The sequence below is a fragment of the Saccopteryx bilineata genome, chromosome 1 (genome assembly GCF_036850765.1).
Source record: "Saccopteryx bilineata isolate mSacBil1 chromosome 1, mSacBil1_pri_phased_curated, whole genome shotgun sequence".
NCBI lineage: Eukaryota > Metazoa > Chordata > Mammalia > Chiroptera > Emballonuridae > Saccopteryx > Saccopteryx bilineata.
In genome coordinates this window covers 211178955-211191652 of record NC_089490.1, presented here as the reverse complement: position 1 = coordinate 211191652, position 12698 = coordinate 211178955, and the positions used below count along the sequence as shown (strand labels likewise).

The 12698-nt window shown below is 40.3% G+C and overlaps 1 protein-coding gene and 1 long non-coding RNA gene across 2 annotated transcripts in view; one reads left to right on the top strand and one right to left on the bottom strand.

Annotated features, from left to right (window-relative positions):
* The window catches only part of LOC136308019 (uncharacterized), a 172941-nt gene that overhangs the window by 110056 nt on the left and 50187 nt on the right, over positions 1–12698 (top strand). The window lies entirely within an intron of this gene.
* The window catches only part of ABCB10 (ATP binding cassette subfamily B member 10), a 34256-nt gene continuing 30004 nt past the window's right edge, over positions 8447–12698 (bottom strand). The window contains exons 12-13 of the mRNA XM_066235012.1: positions 9353–9387; positions 8447–8879 (exon numbers count right to left, since the gene is read on the bottom strand). Coding sequence (XP_066091109.1) covers positions 8648–8879; positions 9353–9387 — 267 coding nt within the window. The 3' untranslated portion in view covers positions 8447–8647. The remainder of the gene's footprint in view (positions 8880–9352; positions 9388–12698) is intronic.

The window sequence follows — 12698 nt, the reverse complement described above, 5'->3', positions numbered from 1 at the left end:
TATTTTCAGGGAACCAGTCAGGTCCAAGGACACAGAAGACCTTGCACATAAAGGGAAGACCTAGAGGGTGGTCACAAAATGCTAAGCTCACAATGTGAAACTTTATCTTCACACATAGGATTTCAGAGTATTTGAGTTTTCCTTTTTGGTTATTTCCTAAATAGCTTACATGAATATATAAGCCATCTAATGGCTCTCCATGTGTGTAATATAAAAAACTAAGATTTCCAGTGTAGCCCTGAAGGCCTATCCATGACTCAGCTCCTGTGTACTTCTCTGAGATCTTGTATGCAGTGTCAATGCTGAATTCACTTACAATTTACCTATGCTTTCTTTCTTCATCTGTGAAGTGGAACAACATGTATTTAAATTACAGGCATGTCAAAATATCAAATACGGCAACACGTGCAGACACTCTGGAAACAGGCAAGAGTACAAACCACAGTGTTACCAACATCACCTCTGAGAGGTTTAGCGAGCTTCTTGTAATTAAGTTTTATCTGCCCTGTCTCTCTTTCTGAACTAGAAGCTCCCTTGAGGGCAGATACAATGCTTACTTATTTGTCATCAGCTCCACAGCATGCTCAGTTCCTGTCCACTGTGGAGGGTGGGAGGGACTTACTTATTTACACTGTTGAAGCGACTGAACAATGTTTATAAATAGCAAACAAATGAGGACATTAAGAATTTTAGGAGGGTGGGAATGGACCTTATAATTACTACTCATTTTTCTATATTTGTAATGTTAGTTTTTTCTTTATTCCTGAATCTCCATAGCCAACTTTTAGTAAGAAACTGAACGTAGTAAAAAGTTTTACAAGAAGTGACAGACTGATTGGATGACAAGAGCAAGGTGGCAGGAGGGAACCTCCAGGGCTCTCCCCTTGAAGTTACAAGTTAGACAGCTATGATTCAACAAAGGATCCTGCTCAGCACACAAACACATCTCAGTGATCTGTGCATGGAGACATTAGAAGGTGGGTGAATGGCAGCAAACAGGGGAGATGGGACAGAGGGTGGAGGGAAGGACAGATAGGAGCCTCCACAGTCTGGTGCTCACAGTGGCCCCACCAGACATGATAGCACTGAAGGGTAGGGGGCAACCTCCCACGGGACAAACCACAATCGGCCTGGGTAGCTGGCACACACCAAAGCTGAGCCTAGGGTCAGGAGCCGAGAAATGGTGCAAAGGGTAACAGCATTCCACAACATGCCATCACAAGACAAAGGATTCCACAGATGCAAGACCCATTTCCAAATTGCAGTAGCTATTCTCTTTTTTTTTTTTTTAAATGCTTTTACCTCCTTTAACGTTTATGTTATATTTAAGTATTTAGTACCTTATTCTGAACAAGTGTTGCAGTTTCCTGCTTCTATATATTAGTCATCTTACTCATAGTTTTGTTTCCTCCTTTTTATTTCAGGTAGAAGAACGCCTTTCCACATTTCTTGTAATGCAGGTCTTGTGGTGGTAAATTCTCTCAGCTTCTGTATCTCTGGAAAAGCTTTGTGTCTCCTTCATATATAAAGGACAACTTTGCTGTATGTTATTCTTGGCTGATGACCTCTTTCAATAATTTGAATATTTGATTTTGCTCTCATCTAGCCTGTAGGGTTTCTTTTGAAAAATCTGATGATATTTTGATGGGATTTCCTTTATAGGTAACCATTTCCTTTTCCTTGGCTGCCTTGAGAATTCCTTCATTGTCATTAATTTTTGATAGTTTTAATATAATATGCCTTAGGGAAAGTCTTTTGCAGTTTTGATAATTAAGTTTTCTGGTAGCTTCTTGGATTTGAAGATCCAACTCTTTCCATAGATTTGGGAAGTTCTTGTGGATCATTTGTTTAACTAGGCTCTGTGTTCCCTTCTCTCTCTTCTTCTTCTGGTATATCCATTATTCTTGTATTGCTCTTTCTAATGGAGTCAGATAGCTCTCATAGATTCATTTTTTTTTATCACAATTTTTTTAAGTCATTTGTAGATTTCTATCCTTAATATCACTAATTCTTTCCTCCACTGGTCTGCTCTATTTCCTAGGCTTGCTAGTTTATTCTTCATCTCACTTATTGAGTTGTTCTTTTTTTATAGTTTCAATCACTTTGGTGCAGTACTAATTTTGTTTTTTGTTTTTTTACTACTGAGCTAACTGAATTGCTTTTCTGAGCTTTCTTGTATCTTGTGGGTTTTTTTTTCAGAACTGCAATCTTGAATTCTTTCATTTTAATCAGTCTTCCATATTTTTAAGTTTATTTTATGGAGGTTTATTTTCTTTCTGAATTCCCTTGTTACTTTGTTTATTCATTGTGTTTGATGAGTTATTTCTCTGTCTAAGCATTTGTGAAAATGAAAATTTTTTTTTTAAGTATTTCACACACCACTGTTCAGCAGGTTGATTAGTGGAGGTCTTTCTTTTGTTTTCCAGTAGGTGGTGCTGAAGTGCAGGTTTTTATTTTCTCTTACCAGCAGTACAAGGGCTTCAGGGATCTCTGTGAAGCAGTGTGGACTCACCTGTGGAGAACATCCCATATTCTCTGAGGAGATGGCCTCCCTTTACAACCCAATCAATTACCTCTGTCTTAGGCACCAGTCTTGGGGACCACTCCCATGTTAGGAAGTGGCAGGCTATGGGTTCCTGGCCTGTGTGTTCTGGCACTGCCTTCCTGTAGCCAGAAGCCGCCAGCAGTTGACCCAGCTGCCTCTACTAGGCTGCGCCCCATGCGTGAGGGAGGGGGAATGTGGGCTTGAGGGTAATGGGTTTACATATTGGTGGCTCTGTTCTCTCCATTGAGTTTAGCCACATAAGTATAGACACTTAGGCTGGAAAGGTTTTGCAGCCTTTCACAATCTGATGAGTATTTTGTTGCTGGGCAGGCCACAGGAGGAGGGTCTGGCAGGAAATGAATGCACAGCATAAAAAGATAATTTGTGGTAACAAAAACACTGAAGCAGAGGAGGGAAAGGATTGAACTTGCACAGGGGAAGAGATAAGATGCAATCAGAACAAAAAGAACTACTGTACATATGAAACTTTTTTTTGGCATAAACCGAATGGGAATCATACACATAAAGAAATCTAGAATTGACACACATAACAGAAAAAGAAACAGGATCATAGAGTACCACCAAACTAACATAACATAAGGGTAGAGAAACAATGGAAATACAGAGCTACCAGAAAACAAAAGATAAAACGCCTATGGGGAATACTCATATATAAATATTCACCCTAAATGTAAATGGACTGAACTCATCAATTAAAAGTCACAGAGTAGTGGGGTGGATCAGCAAACAGAACCCAGCCTTTAGCAGACACACTGCAGCTACAAACACAGACTCAAAGTGAAGGGGTAGAAAATGATACTCCAAGAAAAAGGTGTCCAGGACAAATGGGTGTGACTGTGCTTATGTCAGACAAAATAGATTTCAAGATAAAAAAGGTAACAAGAAACAAAGATGGACATTTCATAATGATAAAGGGGATAATACATCAAGAAGACCTAACACTAATATATATGCATCTGACCTGACAGCACCAAAATATATAAAGCAACTACTACCAGAAATAAAGGGAGAGACTGACAAAAACACAATTATAGTAGATCTAAATACCCACTGGCAGCAATGGACAGATCATCCAAAGAAAAAAATCAATAAGGAAATATCAGCCTTAAATGACATTAGACCAAATGGACATAATTGATATTTACAGAGTGTTTCACCTCAGAACACCAGCATATACATTCTTCTTTAGAGGATATATAGTATGCTGCAACAAAGTAGCCTCAACATATTTAAGAAGGTTGAAATCAGACCAAGGATTGTATTCTTCAACTACAATGCTTTGAAACTGAAAATCAACTACAAAAGGAAAGCTGAAAAAAACCACATATATGTGGAAATGAAACAACATGCTAATAAATAAAGACTGGGTCAAAGAAGAAATAAAAGATAAAAAAATACATAGGGACAAATGAGAATGGCAATATGACACATCAAAATTTGAGCGATGCAGCAAAAGTGGTAATAAGAAGTTTACAGCATTACAGACTTACCTGAAGAAACAAGAAATGTCTCAAACAACTAACATTTCACCTTGAAGAACTAGAGAAAGGGCAAATAAAGCCCAAAGTAATAGAAGAAAGGGAATAATAAAAATTAGAGCAGAATTAAAATAGAAAACAAAAAGACAATAGAAGCCTGACCAGGTGGTGGCGCAGTGGATAGAGCGTCGGACTGGGATGTGAAAGACCCAGGTTCGAGGCCCTAAGGTCGCCAGCTTGAGTGCAGGCTCATCTGGTTTGAGCAAAAGCCTACCAGCTTGAACCCAAGGTTGCTGGCTACAGCAAGGGGTTACTCAGTCTGCTGAAGGCCCGCGGTCAAGGCACATATGAGAAAGCAATCAATGAACAACTCAAGTGTTGCAACATGCATTGAAAAACTGATGATTGATGCTTCTCATCTCTCTCCGTTCCTGTCTGTCTGTACCTGTCTATCCCTCTCTCTGACTCACTCTCTGTCTCTGTAAAAAATAAATAAATAAAAATTAAAAAAAAAGACAATAGAAAAATTAATGTTATAAGGAGCTGGTTCTTTAAAGAGAATAATAAAATTGACAAACCTTTGGCTAGACTCACTAAGGAAAAAAATTGACAAACCTTTGGCTAGACTCACTAAGGAAAAAAAAGACTCAAACAAAATCAGAAATACAAGAGACATACAATGGACAATGAAGAAAATTAACATGGTTAAAATGACCATATTACCTAAAGCAATATACAGATTTAATGCAATCTCCATCAAAACCACAATGGCAGTTTTCACAGAAACAGAACACAAAATCATCACATTTGAATGGAACAACAAAAGACCCCCAATAGCCAAAGCAATCCTGAGAAAAACACACGAAGCCAGAAGTATCACACTATCTGACTTTAAATTATACTACAAAGCCACAATAATCAAAACAGTATAGTATTAGCAGAAAAAGACAGACCAATGGTACAGAATTGAGAGGATAGAAATAAACTCACACATATATGGGCAACCAAGTTTTGACAAAGAAGCCAAAAACATACAATGGAAGAAAAAGCCTCTTCAATAAACAGTGCTGGGAAAGTTGAAAAGATACATACAAAAGAAGAAAACTAGACTGCAATTAGACACCATACATAAAAATTCACTCAAAATGAATTAAATACCTAAATATAAGACCTAAAATAATAAAATACATACAAGAAAACAGAGGTTCTAAATTTATGGTCCTTAGTCTTAGAGAGGATTTATGAACTTGAGACCAAAGGCAAGGAAAGTAAAAGCAAAAATAAATGAATGAGATTACATCAACTAAAAAGCTTCTGCAGAGCAAAAGAAACCATCAACAAAACAGAAAGGCAACCAACTGAATGGGAGAAGATATTTACAAATAATACCTCCAGGAAGGGGTTAATATCCAAAAAATATAAAGAACTCATACAATTTAACAACAATAATAAAAACATTTTTTAGCCTGACCAGGCGGTGGCGCAGTGGATAGAGCTTCGGACTGGGATGCAGAGGACCCAGGTTCGAGACCCTGAACTCGTCAGCTTGAGCGCGGGCTCATCTGGTTTGAGCAAAAGCCTACCAGCTTGAACCCAAGGTCGCTGGGTCCAACAAGGGGTTACTCGATCTGCTGAAGGCCCGCGGTCAAGGCACATATGAGAAAGCAATCAATGAACAACTAAGGTGTTGCAACATGCAATGAAAAACTAATGATTGATGCTTCTCATCTCTCTCCGTTCCTGTCTGTCTGTCCCTGTCTATCCCTCGCTCTGACTCTCTCTCTGTCTCTGTAATAAATAAATAAATAAATAAATAAATAAATAGGTAGAGGACCTGAACAGATACTTTTCCCAAGAATACATACAAATGGCCAACAGATATATGAAAAGATGCTCAACTTCACTAGCTATATGGGAAATAAAATTAAAACCACAATGAGATACCACTTTACACCTGTTAGAATGGCTGTTATCAATAAAACGAGAAATAGCAAGTGTTGTAAAGAATGTGGAGAAAAAGGAACTCTCATTCACTGCTGGTGGGAATGTAAACTAGTACAGACACTTTAGGCAAAAAATAAACTCATACACATAGACAGCAGAAGGTGGTTACAGAGGAAAAGGGGGGTGATGGGAGGGAGAAGAAGGGTGACGGAGGAAGACTAATTTGGGTGGTGAGCACACAATGCAATACACAGATAAGGTATTATAGCATTTTACACTTGAAACTTATAGTGCTGTTAATCAGTATCACCCCAATAAATTTAATAAGAAATACCAAAAATAAAAAAGTGACAGGCACAGATCAAGTTCACTATAAATTTATTTGTTTATATAGATTCTAGGGTCACCCCGAATGCATCCTCCTCCCCCCTATTCCCTTCAACATCTCCTTGCCCTCCTCCCTACTGCGCCCTCCCCCCTTCCCTTCAGGTTTATCCCATCCAATCATCCCCTTTCCTTCTGTTCTCTTTTCTTCTGGTTCCTTTGATCCCTCCTCTGTCTCAATTCCGTTCCTCAGTTCTCATTATTCCTTGGATTCCTCAAATGAGTGAGGTAATATGATATTTTTCTTTCTCTGCCTGGCTTATTTCACTCAACATAATAGTTTCCAGGTCCCTCCATATTGTTGCAAAAGGTAATATTTCCTTCTTTTTCATAGCCCCATAGTATTCCATTGTATATATGTACCACTGCTTTTTAATCCACTCGCCCACTGATGGATACTTGGGCTGTTTCCAGATCTTCGCTATTGTGAACAATGCTGCCATAAACAAGGGGGTGCATTTCTTTTCTTCAGTCAGTGATATGGTGTCCTTGGGATATATTCCTATAAGTGGAATGGCTGGGTCAAAGGGCAGTTCCATTTCTAATTTTATTTATTTATTTATTTATTTATTTATTTTTATTTTTCTGAAGCTGGAAACGGGGATGCAGTCAGACAGACTCCCGCATGCGCCCGACCGGATCCACTCGGTACACCCACCAGGGGGCGATGCTCTGCCCATCCAGGGCGTCGCTCTGTCACAACCAGAGCCACTCTAGCGCCTGGGGCAGAGGCCAAGGAGCCATCCCCAGCGCCCGGGTCATCTTTTTGCTCCAATGGAGCCTCGGCTGCAGGAGGGGAAGAGAGAGACAGAGAGGAAAGAGGGGGGGAGGTGGAGAAGCAGATGGGCGCTTCTCCTGTGTGCCCTGACCAGGAATCAAACCCGGGACTCCTGCACGCCAGGCCGACGCTCTACCACTGAGCCAACGGGCCAGGGCCCATTTCTAATTTTTTTTTTTTTGTATTTTTTCCGAAGCTAGAAACGGGGAGAGACAGTCAGACAGACTCCCGCATGCGCCCGACCGGGATCCACCCGGCACGCCCACCAAGGGGCGACGCTCTGCCCACCAGGGGGCGACGCTCTGCCCACCAGGGGGCGATGCTCTGCCCCTCCGGGGCGTCGCTCTGCCGCGACCAGAGCCACTCTAGCGCCTGGGGCAGAGGCCAAGGAGCCATCCCCAGTGCCCGGGCCATCTTTGCTCCAGTGGAGCTTCGGCGGCGGGAGGCGAAGAGAGAGACAGAGAGGAAGCAGATGGGCGCTTCTCCTGTGTGCCCTGGCCAGGAATCGAACCTGGGACTTCCGCACGCCAGGCCGACTCTCTACCACTGAGCCAACCAGCCAGGGCTCCATTTCTAATTTTTTGAGGAATCTCCATACTCACTATAAATTTTAATCCACAATATATTACCTGAAGACACACTGAACATCTTGTGTTAGAAAATAAAATATAATGATCAAATTCAATTTTGAAAATACTTCTAATACAAAGAGACTTCCCTCAGATCCAACTTTGTAATTGTGCTCTGTTGGCTTTCTGTGAACCACATCATAATAGCAAATGGTTTAAAGATTAAAAGTAAAGTTTGTTAAAATGATTGTCACAGATGTACTGTTTCATTCAACCCCAAATGGATAGAAAACTACCAAGAGAATTACACAGTGATTGGCAAACTGGCTTAAAATAATTAGGCTTTTTATTTATAATTCCCTTTTAAAAGTTGTCATTAGACAATGACTTCAATCTATAACAGCAGGTAAAAACAAAAACAAAAATGAGGTGCCATGCTATATTAAAATATTCCAAGAAAAAAGAAAGTACAAAACATGAAAATAACTTCAGTGCTATAGACATTTAGAAAGTTATAATTATTAAAACTCTGAATAAAAAGGTCTTGAGAACAGGTACATCTCAAAACAATAGTTTATATACTTTGGAAAATATAGGCATATTTCAGATAACCTGAAGTATAATTTACAGATTCCATACCATCTCTAAGTTTCTTTTCCCTGCAATACTCTTTTGCTTTAAAGTCTCTCAAATTCATTTACCAGTAATCACTTTTTCTTTTTTTAAATTTAATTTACTGATTTTAGAGAGAGAGTAAGGAAGAGGAAGAAAAATAGAGAGAAACATCAATTTGTTGTTCCATTTATCTATGCATTCATTGGTTGATTCTTGTTATGTACCCTGGCCAGGGATCAAACCCACAACCTTGGCTTATTGGGATAATGCTCTAACGAATTGAGCTACCCAGGCAGGGCCAGTGATTGCTTCTTTATGCTGAAATAAAACTTTGTTTGTTCATTAATTTTCTGTATATACCATCTGGCTTTGAAAGCAGTTCTTCATGTTTCCCACATTCAATAATTTTTCCTTGGTCGAGAACAGCCACCATATTAGCATTCTTGATGGTAGACAGACGATGGGCAATAATTAACACTGTTCTTCCTTCCGTTAGTCGATCTAGAGCTTCTTGTACAAGGTATTCATTTTCAGCATCGAGTGCACTTAAACAGGAAAACCATGTGAGAAAGCAAAGATGTCAGTGCCACGCACAGAGTGTATGCATGTATTTCTTGTTACACACACAGTGGCCCTTCATTAACAGTGAGTTTTTACTATGATCAAAACTGTAACTTCTTGGATCTACTAGATATATTTTAGATTATAAAGATAATATCAAAAAAGAAGTTTGGGACTCTCGATTTCCATGGAACTACTGTCATATAAGTAGAAAAGAATCTGCACAGTAGCTGGTTAGAGGAATTAGGGGTTCATCACAACTGTGTCTGAATACAACTAGAACCCTCAACTCCAGGCTCAGCCTCCCAACTGTCATTATTAATCCAGACTCAGTCACTTTAAAGTGAGCGGAAAAGGGCATTTTCCGCTGTTACACTATGAAGTACAGAAAAATAAGTTTTTGGTAAAGGAGGAATTTGATTTAATACAATTACACATAGTATTAAGGTATCCTCACCTGGTTGCTTCATCTAGGAGAAGAATTTTGGGATTCTGTAGAAAATAAAACATTAAAAAGAAAACAATTTTATTAGAAAAATACAAACCCTCAGTAATTAAAATAACTGAGTTACTGTACATGATAAAACATAAGTGAACCTTGACAACATCCTGCTCACTGAATAAGTCAGACACAAAATGCTACATATTCTATGACTCCATTTATAGGAACTCTCCAAACTCTCCAGAGCAGGCACAGCTATAGAAACTCTAGTAGACTAGTGGTTACCTGCGGGAGGGTCAACAGGGAAATAGGGAGGGTGTGGGTGACTGCTAAAGGGTAGAGAGTCTCTTTTATGGGGGATGGAAATGTTCTAAGATTGATTATGGTGATGGATACACAAGAATGAGTACACTAAAACCCATTGAATTGTACACCTTTAATGGGTAAATTGTATAATGTGAATTATATCATAATAAAGTGCTATATAAAAAATGAAAACCACAAACTCCTAAGTATCTGAGAAAAGCAGAAAGTAGAAGAGTTAGAAATAGATGACTTTAAACCATTACCACAGCAGTCTCTAGACTGGATATTGTTCATAGTGCAGTTTTATCCTGCTGGCCAATCAGCTACTAGTGTGAGGTGGGGATCTAAAGTGAGTAAGAATCTACACTCTCTTACCTGCAAAAAAATGAAACTAGACCACCAACTTACACCACTCACAAAAATAAACTCAAAATGGATAGAAGACTTCAATATAAGCCGTGAAACCATAAGCATCTTAGAAGAAAATATAGGCAGTAAGCTCTCTGACATCTCTTGCAGCAATATATTTGCTGATTTGTCTCCACAGGCAAGTGAAATAAAAGACAGGATAAACAAATGGGACTTTATCAAACTAAAAAGCTTCTGCACAGCTAAAGACAATAAGAACAGAATAAAAAGACAAACTACACAATGGGAGAATATATTTGACATAGCGTCTGATAAGGGGTTAATAACCAAAATTTATAAAGAACTTGTAAAACTTAATACCAGGAAGACAAACAATCCAATCCAAAAATGGGCAAAAGAAATGAATAGACACTTCTCCAAAGAGGACACACAGATGGCAAACAGGCATATGAAAAAATGTTCAACATCACTAATGATTAGAGAAATGCAAATTAAAACCACAATGAGATATCACCTCACACCAGTCAGAATGGCGCTCATCAATAAAACAACACAGAATAAGTGCTGGCGAGGATGTGGAGAAAAGGGAACCCCCTCCTGCACTGCTGGTGGGAATGCAGACTGGTGCAGCCACTGTGGAAAACAGTATGGAGATTGCTCAAGAAATTAAAAATCAAACTGCCTTTTGACCCAGCTATACCACTGTTAGGAATATACCCCAAGAACACCATAGCACTGTTTGAAAAGAACAAATGCACCCCCATGTTTATGGCAGCATTGTTCACAATAGCAAAGATTTGGAAACAGCCCAAGTGTCCATCAGAGGACGAGTGGATTAAAAAGCTTTGGTATATATATACTATGGAATACTGCTCAGCCATAAGAAATGATGACATAGGATCTTTTACAATAACATGGATGGGCCTTGATAACATTATATTATACTGAGTGAAAGAAGTAAATCAGAAAAAACTAAGAACTATATGATTCCATATATAGGTGGGACATAAAGATGAGACTCAGAGACATGAACAAAAGTGTTGGGGTTACAGGGTGGGGGGAGGTGAGGGAGGGGGTTGTGGGAGGGGAGGGGCACAAAGATCATGGCTTTTTAGCATTTGCCATATTCTCCCCTTAATCTATAGACAGACAGCACATATTTATGTATGGTGTTCCCACTATAAAGACTGCTGTCTTAGGGACAAATGCTGATAAACTATTTCAGCAGTTCCTCCTTCTTCAAAGACTTATATGTCAACATAGAGCTCCATGTTTCATAGGACATACTCAAGCTCACTCCATGCTCCCTGGAGCTTTAGCACAAGGGAATGCCCCCCCCCCTTTTTTGGTAGTATTTTTTCTTTTATTTATTTATTTTTTGTATTTTTCTGAGGATGGAGATGGGAGGCAGTCAGACAGACTCCTGCATGTGCCTGACTGGGATACACCTGGCATGCCTACCAGGGGGGAATGCTCTGCCCATCTGGGGTGTTGCTCTGTTACAACCAGAGCCATTCTAGCGACTGGGGCGGAGGCCATGGGGCCATCCTTAGTGCCCGGGGTGGCTTTGCTCCGGTGGAGCCTTGGCTGCGGGCGGGAGGAGAGAGACGAAGAGGAAGGAGAGGGGGAGGGTTGGAGAGGTAGATGGGTGTTTCTCCTGTATGCTCTGGCCAGGAATCAAACCCGGGAATCCTGCACACCAGGCCAATGACTCCGACGGGTCTACCATATCATGCTTTTAAAAAAAAATTTACATTTCTTTTGAATGCTGATGAACAGGAGACACCAAATCTTTTTCGCCTGCAAACTACCTTCTTTATTAGATCTAGCTAATAACACTGTTTTGTCTTTTTCCAAATAGCTCCAGATATATGGAAAAGATTTATATAGGCGGATGGGGATCCTCAAACCCCTCAGCAAGATCTTCTGAGAATGGCTTTTAAGATACCTAGAGGCAGAAAAAGCCCAATAGAGATCAGGGGAACTACCAGCTTTTAGGATACACCCTTAAAGGCTCCAACGCCCCAAAGGGGTCTCATAGGATGCCATCTGGATCCTGCTTCAACAGTGGAAAGGAAGGTCATTGAGCTAAAGCCTGCCAGACTTACATGCCTCTGCTGTGAGGAAACAGGGACACTGGAAGGTGGGCTTCCCCCTCGCTCCTCTAAGGGAGGGTTCAGTCTCTTCCAGCCCTGCTCCAGCCACCTATGACCTAACCTTGCCCAGAAAGCTGGGGTTTGCCACTGAAGGCTGAAGGTGCCCAGGGCCGTCGGCCCCATCTACAACACTGTGGACGAGCCTAGGGTATTCTTCCAAGAAGCAGGTATACTGATCTCATTTGCACAAGGGCCACTTAACTATGTTTTGCCTGAATAGTCAGGTTTTTTATTCTTCCCTCAAAGATCTCTGTTGTGGGTGTTGATAGTCCTATTTTCTGCTGCTTTGCTTAATATATAGTGTTTCCTTTATCCCTCCTACCCCAATGCTCCACTCATATTTCAGGCTGGGACCTACTCCTAATTTAGAGCTCTCTTTCCTCCTTTTGCCTATTTGTATTATGAATTTACCTTTGCCACCCAGCTTAGTGTATCCCAAGGTTCTCTTTACCAGGCCACAGTCACAGAGCTCCAGGGAAAAGCAACCTGGTCTCAACTCTCCAGGCAGAGGAGAACAGAAGCTCCATATC